A 10,169-nucleotide genomic window follows, 5' to 3' on the forward strand; every position below is an offset into this window, starting at 1 on the left:
AGATGCATTTTCAACACCAAACAAGTGACTCATGTTACAAAGTAAAGAATTCCCTGGTAGCAGGTTTACATTACTGCTGTAATTCTACTGCTCTGACAGTTGTAGTTGTAATGTGGTAAAAGGATACAGTAGCCTCACTCAGCTTGCTCGTTCATCATCTTCTCCTCAGTGGTTTTCCTACAACTTTGACACAAATGGGGCAATGTGATCTTCACCAAGCTACTGGTAAATTATTAATTGTGATAAAACATGAATGAGTCAATAGCTTTTGAAAGTAATGTAATTATTGTGCCTCATTTGCCACTTGCGCATAATTGCTAGCTGTACATCTGAAAGTGTGTCATGTCACGTATGTGAGTGGATATGCTATCAGTTAACTTCATTAGCTGCTGGCAAGAGATGGGTGTTTCAAATCCACGTCTGTACAAAAATGCCACTGTACTCTGATGAAAAAGTGCATTGTTGAAGGTGTAGAGTAGCCTAATATACACTTTTCTTAATTACTAGTACCGAAGTTGCTATCTAAAAAGAGACTGTAGAAAACAGGTTTCTTCAAGTATAAGACAACACTTGAACATTTAGATAATGATACTAAACTCACTTTTAGAAACAAGTTTGTTCTCTTAATATTAAAATTGTTGCATATTTTATCAGAAAACCAATAACACAATAACATCACTTTCAGGGCCGCTTAAATGCATCTGTGCGGGGAGAAATGTGTTTTTTTAGCTAAGTTATTTGCATACAGTCTGTCTGTTTGTAAAGCACAGCTTCACACATGTATTTTTGGAAACATCCATTTTAAATAAGTGACCTGCCCTTCCTGCGACGCTTACATATAGGTCATAAACTATAGTAGGCCTACTTATTTGCAAATAATACATTATTTAAGATAAACTGTACCTTACCCAGAACGTTGTTGGGCCTTCAAAACAATCAAAATTGATAACTTAGATCTTCCGGGACAGAAAGAAGGCAAGCTTTGTCGATTCATATTGTACTTTACAAATGCTGAATAATAATGTATTTAATAATATGTGAGCAACTGTACAGCTTTTTATTTTGACCACAGTTGCAGCTTTAGTGTTGGGAACCTTTCTTCGCGGGTAAGTGGATCTCGCGGCGGGGAGGCTTTTACCGGTGCACACAAGGTGAACTTTCACCCCTCAGGCTGGTTTATTGTTTTGATATAACAGGTTGATGTTTTGTGTGAATTGTAGCAAGTGGGTCGACGTGAAGAACATTTCACAACTTGCAGTACCTGTTGAGGATTTACTCAAACGCGTACAGACAATGTAAATAATGACGGTGTTGACCAGATAACGGCGTTTCTGTTGACAAAGATGCTTCGTCCAAGATAAGCTAACGTTAGCTGTCTGGCTAATGTAGCGTACGTAGCTTTGGTAACAACATGACGATGGTGAGAAGCGGTGTGTAGAAGCGACCGACCAGACGTCGGATCGCGCCGATTTCCTGCTTGTCAATCACATATTTTCAGGATTGTTCTGTCTGGAAAGCCACAAAACGGCGTTTCCAGCCAAACAAACAACACTGGTTTATTTAACGTTAGCCGACAAGTTATCTCCGGAGAGGTAGGTGTAAGTTAATGTTACGTTTACGTTAACGTTACATCTCTGAAAAATCAGCTAACGTTAGCTAACGTTGACGATGGTGCTTCTTATATTTTATATATATTTCCTGACCCCATGCCGATTCATCTTTGCTCTTCAGGAATTGTGGTTGGTTGGACAATTACATCACTTTCTTTCAATGGGAGAGGAAAAGCCAGACACGCTTGACTTTGTGAAGGATTTCCAGGAGTATCTGAGCCAGCAGACTCAACATGTCAACATGATATCAGGCTCCGTCAGCGGCGTCAAGGAGGCTGACGAGCTGCCACCAGGTTACTGGCTATGTTTCATGTACTCTTTACAACCCTTTCATGTAAATTCATCAGTTTTTAAGAGTCTGGGGTTGGTGCAATTTGGTTTAGGCAAACAGCTGACATAACGTTATTCATCATTAACAGAATTTGCATCGCATTCATTTGATGAATTGTCATAGAAAGTAACTGCTGAGTAATCAGGCAGGGTCATCCTTATTCACATGCTCCTTCAATAAGTCTGTGATAAATGTTATTGTATACAGTTAAGCACAAATGTAACTGAAGTGTTGGACTACATGTAGTCAGCAACAGTGTTCATGAAAATAATACACACTACACACAAACACTGATGAATCATTGTTTATAATTAAAGTTTCTATGGTATGTCATTTCCTGCTAATGTTCGTGTTTTCAGATTGCAGTCAGAATGGACTGGATCACCCCTCAGTGGACATGTCACTGGAGGACAGCTCAGGGATCCTGGTGGACGGTTTTGAGAGGACGTATGACGGAAAGCTCAAGTGCCGCTACTGCAACTATGCCACGAGAGGCACAGCAAGACTCATTGAGCACATCCGAATTCACACAGGTAAGTGTTAATAGTTAATTTTCAGGGGATAGCACTGACTCTGTTTTGTTACTTAGCCTGTTTTCCTCAATTAAACAGGAGAGAAACCTCACCGTTGCCACCTCTGCCCATTTGCTTCAGCCTACGAGCGTCACCTGGAAGCCCACATGCGATCACATACAGGCGAGAAGCCTTATAAGTGTGAGCTGTGCTCCTTCCGGTGCAGTGATCGTAGCAATTTGTCGCACCATCGCCGTCGACGCCACAAACTCCTGCCAATGAAAGGCGCTCGCTCACTTTCCCATAAGAAGATGCTGAGTGTTTTACAGAAGAAAGCTAGCTCACTGGGCTATGGCCGCCGACTCCTCATCAACTTCAGCCCCCCTTCTATGGTGGTGCACAAGGCTGACAATGTGAACGACTTCTCCCATGAGCTCCCCCACTTACGTCAGGAGACCTATGATAGTCAGAGTCGAGGAGTCGAGGACGGACACACAACAAATCAAAATCACCATCATCATGACATGGTTATGGATAACCCCCTGAACCAACTGTCCACCCTGGCAGGCCAGTTGGCCAGCCTCCCTTCAGAGTCCCAGGCCCAGACTCAACCTCCTATGTCTCCAGGAGCAGAGTCTATCGTTGATGAGAAGCCCTTCCTCATCCAGCAGCCCCACCCTGCCACAGCTCCTGTGGCTGTCACGGCCAGCATGGTCCATGCCTCCTCCTCCTCCCCAATCACTCCAGAGCCCCGGGCTCCTCCCCACAGCAATTGCAGCCCTGGAGGGGGACCCTGCAGCGAGCACAGTGGGCGTACCAGCACCCCTAGTATCTCCAACAGCCAACCCAGTACACCGGCCCCGGTCCTGTCCGCCCCACTCCAGGACCCCCACATGCTGCATCACTGTCAGCACTGTGACATCTTTTTTCCTGACAACATCCTCTACACCATTCACATGGGCTGCCACGGCTACGAGAACCCATTCCAGTGCAACATCTGTGGCCACAAGTGCAAGAGCAAGTATGACTTTGCCTGCCACTTTGCCCGTGGGCAGCACAAGTAATGTATGACAACTTTGAAAGAACTTTTAATGAACAGCTTTGTTTTATTAATACCATAGTAATTTTATTTATTGGTCTTTTACTTGGCTTTGATGTAGCCTAGCCTTTGAAAGTTGTACTTATACCAGTAAATGTCAACATTCAGATGGTTTTATTTTTTATGGTGCCCATTTGAGTGTATTATAAAGGGATGAACAGTGTTTTCAACAGGTTGAGAATTTATTTGTGGTGGTGCTGGGAGTTGGATACATGTGCTGTCATAAATCAGAATAAAACTTACAATATATATTAGAATATTCCTTGAATTTGGTTTGTCTTTTGGGTTTGGATTTTAATTAGCATAGTTAAAAATGTATTTCTGTTTTTATGTTGTTAAATACATGAACTTAACTCATTGGCAAACTTTTCAAATCTCTCTCTGTCAAAGGAAATACAAGGCCACGCTAAATTAACTGACAGAAATTGCTTTCATTGTACCTATCTAAAGCAAGTAGATAGGTACCGTTTTATGCAGGTTAAATGGCCTCATATTGGACTGAGCTGAATGAAAGCCAGTGGCTATTGGAAGGAATTCATTTAGCAATTTAAACACAACTTATGAATAAAGCAGCCATGCTATGGGCAGAGTACATATTTTGGGGAGACCACACGCATGTAGTTGCGAGTGGGCAACCCAAATAAATTCTCAACACTCCTGGAGCTGTGTTTCACAGGAGTGAAACTGTTGGCCTTGAGTGATCTTACTTAAGCCTTATTGAAATTATTTCAGTGCTTGGTGCATTACTACTATTTCTTTGCAGTGCCTGACATAGTCACTTTCTTGTGTGTCCAAGATAGGACTGTTATTTTTAAGATTAATAGATATTATTACAATATCTTCATGTTACTGTACTGGATAGGCCCGGAACCTTAGAAAAGAAGTTTGGCCATTTAAGTTTTCTATGATCGCCATGATTTTCTGTTTTTTGCCAAAATTCTGCTCCATGACTGCTGCTAAGAAACTTTGGGATCAAAACTATATGGATGGCATCCACAGTAAAACTGGCCAAACTTTGTGTCAGTTGTTTTTGCTCAACTAGCTGAGTTGGTAAACTATATTTTGTAGAGATCGTGTTATTTTGAAGTCCCTCAACACAGTGCCCTTCTTTGACCGGCATCACGGTACCTTTTACTCATTTTGTTTACACTGTTTGCATATTCTTTTAATTACTTCATGTCACATTCTAATATTTTGATATTGTATGAAGTCACTTTGAAATCCAGTGTCTCTATGTTTGGGACAGAGTCACCAAGTCTTGTGTCTCATGTGAACACTTTCAGAATTGCCACGTAGCACTGGGGATGCCAATTTTTACAAACACTGAGATTCCCCATTTATCAGATGGATCCCTGTGCTTTTCCGAATATTTACTGAGTATTGTATTCTGAGTGGTTGGATAAATGTTCAGTGTCAAAAAAGCAAAATCATGCTGCAGTAAGACTGCTACTTTAGCACAATTGTTCTTTGTCTTGGGTACTGTTGTCTGTTGCGTAGCAACATGCGTGGAGAACATAGTTACTGTTTATAGGACCACCTCCTTGTCACCATGCTTACCAGTAAGAGGGGCATCCAGCAATGACTGCCTTATGTTCTCTGTGTGTTGTAGGTTCATAGGTAATGGTGAATGTTGAAGCCTTTTGGCGATTACTCTCTCCCTCTTGGATGGCAAATCATTTTATTGTAACATGGATTAATCAAACTAATTTATAAGTAAAGTGTTTTCTAACTGACCTGCACCTTGTCTTTTGTTTTCCTTTTCTCCATCTTTGTATTCAGGAACTCAGTAACAGCAATGTTACTCTTATTATGAGGTGTTTATATTTAATGTTCATTTAAGAGTGTGACATAATGAAATACACAAACACAGATTGTTGATGCTTTTAATCAGGTAATGTGATAAAGAGAAAAGAAATGAGAATAATTCAGTGTCACAATGAACAGCATGGCAAGAGCTGTAATGATTGGTAAGGATGATTGTAGAAGCTCATTGCAGCATCAGGTTAGGCCTTGACCTGCTCCTGAGTCTCTTCTTCCTTTTTCTCAGGGTCTGGCAAAGAGAAACAGTGAAATGTCTTTAATTGTAATGTTTACTTGAGATCATTAGATCACAATGACTTTTCTTACTGCTAACCTAACCTTTGAGTTGGATGGGGCCCAGGACCAGAGTTTGGCTGTCGTGTTCTGACCCCAGGTCTCTGGCCATACGTTTTTGGCAGCCACGGCGGCAGCGGGAATTGTAGTCCGAGGCTGGGCATATCAGGACCTTGCACTGGACGTACACTGACTCTGTGGCTCGCAGAAACTGGAAGGCCTTAAATGTGAAACGGGCATAGGCACGGGTGCCAGTGATGTAGGCCTGGTAGGTGTTGTCCACGGGACATCTAAAGTTGAAACAGACAGTTTTACTGGACAATACCAGTACTATGCATGTGTAACATTAACCGAAGAGCAAGGTCCACCAAGTGCTTCATTTTTAAAAATATTTGGCAGTAGTAAAAAGAAGTATTCAGATCTCCTACTTAAGTAAAAGTCCACAAGGTAAAAATACTCATTAAATACATTAGAGGTTAACGTCCCACACTTAACTTAAATATCAAAAGTAAATGTACCAGTTCTGTAGAGAAATGCCCCTTCAATTACACAATATTACATTTTACATTATAAGATAATTCTGATGCATCAATGCATAAGCAGCATTTTACTGTTGCAGCTGGTCAAGGTGAAGCTACTTTTAACTACTTCATGTATGTGGGTAGTTCAGTCTAGTGCAACTATGAGGATCCGGCCTCCTCCAGAGTTACCAGATAAATCTGGGATGTTGTGAGATGGTTATTGGGATAGGGGGGGAAGCAAGTTCTGTAACACAAAGTTGGGGTTTAATTACTTAATCCACACTGCTTGTGGGCAGCAATGAAGCAAGTCACACTCTCATCTTACCCGTTACGGACGAGGTAGTAAGCTCTGGACTGGAAATCATGGGGTGATGGTGAGGCCACACACGTGTCAAGATAGAGGACCAGGGTGTTGTCACCCCTCCTTAGGTCCACTTGGACATACAGGTTCTGGTTGAGTGTCACCTCGTATGGAACTTGAGTCACCTGAGAGTATATGCAAAACGTCAGAATGGTGTGCAAGAGAAACGTTCTGTACAAACAGTCACCCCTTTACTACCCAAACACACCTTATAGTAGAAGCTGCTGGATGTGTAGAAGTCCATGCTGGTATTGAATCTGCCTGTGCCTGTAATGCTGCTGTTATCACGATGATGGACAAGGTACATAATCTGGGCCACTGAGTCCTGCTCCATTCGACAGCCCACGTTCAGCTTCAAGTGAGACTGGCGTGTGATCTCTCCAGAGTTGGTGGTGTAGGCACGAACAGTGTTGGTGTACACAACTCTGCCATTCTGAAACTGGTCAAATTATAAGAAAAGTGTAAGATATTGAAAAATAGTCAGACTCAAGATTCCACTGACATCTGCATCCATGTCCTTGATAATACAGTAAGAGAAAATTATTAGGATATACTGTATATTGTTAATGTTTTCCAGAAGATGATGAGCTCACTACCTTCCGAACGTTGCCACAAGTGTTTATGGGAAAACTGAAGACCACCTGATAGCTGGAAACCTGGGGTCTGCAGAGCGGGTCATTCAGGTAGAGACTGTGGCCGTCGTAGCCGAGAGAATTCAGATAAGTCCTCTCAATCACAATGTTCATGTTGTCTGAGGAGCAGTCTACTCTACCTGTCGAAGGACCATGTTTACAAGTTATTTACAACAGCTTGAATTGCTTCTAGGATGATTTATGATCTAAGATTACTGTGTTTTAAGCCATGCAAGCGGTAAGGTTCTAAGCTATGTTGGTAATTGGTTTTGCTTTCCACAACTTTGTCCAAAAATCACCAGAGGATGAAATCCTACTGACTACTAATATTTCCCGTAGCACCACCATGAGGTTAACATTTGTGGTTTTGAATAAAATGCCTTGACATCTATTGAGTGGATTTCACTGAAATTTGGTACAGACATTCATGTCCCCACCAGAATGAACTGGTGATCCCTTCACTTTCCAGCGCATCAGTAGGTCAAAATTTATATTTGCCTAATGCTTTTATTTATGACCAAATACCTGCAAACTGAATGCCATTAACATCTGCCTCAGCTGTATTTTATGTTACTTTGTGTTGTACTAAATTAAGATTGCGAACATTATGTGCTAAAACATTATATTTGTGAGGGAGTTCACATTCTGATGTTTGATTTACAGTATTATGGAGATTTTAGCATGTATCATTACAAGTGCTCGATCCTACATTACCCACAATGCAACCAATGGCATCTTTTTGTTAGACCCTCCCAGCATGATCTTACATCTTTCAATCTCCTTGCCCCCCTGTTTGTAATGCAGGATTTCTGTGATAAATTTGTTGTCTCCAGCATCATTTCCTATGACTTTAAAAAGTATTACAAGCACTGTAGATACTATACATTGTTTTCACAGGAGCTAAGTCAGTTCGCAAGAAATATTTAACACACATATAATAGACGTCTTATACACATTTTAAAGTTACAATAATTGTACCTGAACTTGGTGGCAGAGAGCTTATGAAGTCTGCACTGAACCCTCGTCCTACCACAGAACCATCAGTCCGGAAGAGCACCGTCATGTAGTTGGAGGATGAGTAGAAAGAATTCAGACTTGTGTTGCACACTTTCCCCAGATATCGTGAGCTAACAGATGGCCCATCGTAGACTGAAATGTAGTCACAGGAACAGCAGTTCTCCAATCTGTTTTTTAAAAGAGAGGATAAAGGCCATACATTAATTTACTAATTCTATTGGTAGGCATTTTTTAAAAGTTAATAATATTCTTGCTGTATATCATTTCTGTCACAATTTTTCCATTTTGTATTTCACATAATAATTAAGCTCATTTATACTTATGATCTATAAGATCCCCAGGTCTATTCATAACTCACTGCAGGTACGTGAACGACAGGAAGATTCTTTGGTCAAATGCAGCTCTCAGCTGCCAGACACAGTAGGCGTTGTCGTAGTAATAGTAGGGGTGGTTCGGGCTGGAGAAGGTGCCAGAGCCAAAAAGAGAGCCTCCACACGGGCCTGCTGAAAGTGGACAAAATAACATGAGTATCATTGCAGTGAACTGTTTGCAGCAGGTTCATTTTGCACACCGTGAATCCTACCTGTGGTTGGCATGTCAGTCGTGACTTGGCAGTAGGCTGTTAAAAAACAGTCAACAAAAACATGAATTTCAGTATAATCTTTGGGTGGAAACTGTGATCAAAGTGTGCTGAGCTTTGAATGACATGAGACTTACAGTAGTAGTCATAACAACAATTTCCATTGTATTGACAAGAGCTTGAGCAGGAGCAGCTTCCCATATACCGGCCACAGTTGTACTGACACGAGGGCTGAGCTGAGAGACAAGAGAGAGTATTAAAACATTTCAGTAATTGATGATGCCTTTTATTCTGTCACATATAGGTTGTTGAAAGGTTTTCATACCTGTGGTGACAGGTATGTCAGTGGTTGACAGGCAGTAAGCTACATGACAGAGAGAAGAGAATAAAGTGACTGACCATTTCTATTACTTTCCGAAACTGACTCTTTTTGGACGTTTAGCATAAAAGAATATACAGAAGTGACCTGCCAAAACAGAATCAAACACAAAAACTCAAGTGAGATTTAAACCCCATGATGTGGACACTTTAAAAGTCTATAGAACTGTGAATCTTTATGCTTTTATCTTTTATTTATCCTTATGGTTACTGCTTTAAACAAAAAAATAAATACAAAAAAGTTTCTGCATTTGTATTAAATTTGTATCACTGCACCGTCAATTTCTATGGAAACTTTGAATGACATTGGAGTAGTGCATTTCAGTGTGATGCACAATGCTTTTCGGTAGAAACTGTGATCAGAGTGTGCAGTGGCTTTTCTGCTGTGCTTTGAGGAACATGAGACTTACAGTGGTAGTCATAACAACAGTTTCCATTGTATTGACAAGAGCTTGAGCAGGAGCAGCTTCCCATATACCAGCCACAGTTGTACTGACACGAGGGCTGAGCTGAGAGACAAGAGAGAGTATTAAAACATTTCAGTAATTGATGATGCGTTTTATTCTGTCACATATAGGTTGTTGAGAGGTTTTCATACCTGTGGTGACAGGTATGTCAGTGGTTGACAGGCAGTAAGCTACATGACAGAGAGAAGAAAATAAAGTGATTACAATCTTTAACACCTCATATTGCTTGGGGTTGAGGGGACTGTGTCCGACCATTACTTTCCGAAACTGACTCTTTTTGGACAATGTTTAGCATAAAAGAATATACAGAAGTGACCTGCCAAAACAGAATCAAACACAAAAACTCAAGTGAGATTTAAACCCCATGAGGTGGACACTTTAAATGTCTATAGAACTGTGAATCTTTATGCTTTTATCTTTTATTTATCCTTATGGTTACTGCTTTAAACAAAAAAATAAATACAAAAACGTTTCTGCATTTGTATTAAATTTGTATCACTGCACCGTCAATTTCTATGGAAACTTTGAATGACATTGGAGTAGTGCATTTCAGTGTGATGCACAATG

At 40.8% G+C, this 10,169-nt stretch overlaps 2 protein-coding genes across 3 annotated transcripts; one reads left to right on the forward strand and one right to left on the reverse strand.

The window, feature by feature from the left end:
• Positions 1 to 1,129: 1,129 nt before the first annotated feature.
• On the forward strand, positions 1,130 to 5,285 carry ikzf5 (IKAROS family zinc finger 5). Of its 2 annotated transcripts, none has more exons than XM_046071205.1 (4): positions 1,130 to 1,151; positions 1,732 to 1,903; positions 2,301 to 2,474; positions 2,553 to 5,285. In XM_046071205.1, the coding sequence occupies exons 2-4, from the start codon at positions 1,771 to 1,773 to the stop codon at positions 3,515 to 3,517; spliced, it is 1,272 nt and encodes a 423-aa protein (XP_045927161.1). In that variant the 5' UTR covers positions 1,130 to 1,151; positions 1,732 to 1,770; the 3' UTR covers positions 3,518 to 5,285. The 2 variants fall into 2 exon arrangements, with proteins under 2 accessions (XP_045927161.1, XP_045927160.1); XM_046071204.1 differs by lacking the exon at positions 1,130 to 1,151 and adding an exon at positions 1,158 to 1,592.
• A 174-nt stretch (positions 5,286 to 5,459) lies between these two features.
• On the reverse strand, positions 5,460 to 9,861 carry LOC123984300 (deleted in malignant brain tumors 1 protein-like). The gene is made up of 12 exons (XM_046071114.1): positions 9,734 to 9,861; positions 9,546 to 9,644; positions 9,083 to 9,121; positions 8,895 to 8,993; positions 8,761 to 8,796; positions 8,536 to 8,680; positions 8,139 to 8,344; positions 7,125 to 7,300; positions 6,737 to 6,967; positions 6,493 to 6,653; positions 5,692 to 5,936; positions 5,460 to 5,602 (listed from the first exon to the last, which is right to left on the reverse strand). Exons 1-12 carry the CDS (start codon positions 9,855 to 9,857, stop codon positions 5,556 to 5,558), a joined length of 1,608 nt encoding a protein of 535 aa, XP_045927070.1. The 5' UTR covers positions 9,858 to 9,861; the 3' UTR covers positions 5,460 to 5,555.
• Between the last annotated feature and the right edge of the window lie 308 nt (positions 9,862 to 10,169).

The sequence above is a fragment of the Micropterus dolomieu genome, linkage group LG15 (genome assembly GCF_021292245.1).
Source record: "Micropterus dolomieu isolate WLL.071019.BEF.003 ecotype Adirondacks linkage group LG15, ASM2129224v1, whole genome shotgun sequence".
In the NCBI taxonomy this organism is placed as follows: domain Eukaryota; kingdom Metazoa; phylum Chordata; class Actinopteri; order Centrarchiformes; family Centrarchidae; genus Micropterus; species Micropterus dolomieu.

Bases quoted from the DNA above. Each gene is read 5' to 3' on its own strand.
- ikzf5 (XM_046071205.1), top strand. From the start codon at position 1,771: ATGGGAGAGGAAAAGCCAGACACGCTTGACTTTGTGAAGGATTTCCAG. The intron at 1,904-2,300 runs GTTACTGGCTAT...TCGTGTTTTCAG, and splicing joins GGCTGACGAGCTGCCACCAG to ATTGCAGTCAGAATGGACTG. The intron at 2,475-2,552 runs GTAAGTGTTAAT...TCAATTAAACAG, and splicing joins GCACATCCGAATTCACACAG to GAGAGAAACCTCACCGTTGC.
- LOC123984300 (XM_046071114.1), bottom strand. From the start codon at position 9,857: ATGGTCGGACACAGTCCCCTCAACCCCAAGCAATATGAGGTGTTAAAG. The intron at 8,994-9,082 runs GTATGAAAACCT...CTTGTCTCTCAG, and splicing joins TGACATACCTGTCACCACAG to CTCAGCCCTCGTGTCAGTAC. The intron at 8,681-8,760 runs GTAGGATTCACG...GTCCACTTTCAG, and splicing joins GACTGACATGCCAACCACAG to CAGGCCCGTGTGGAGGCTCT.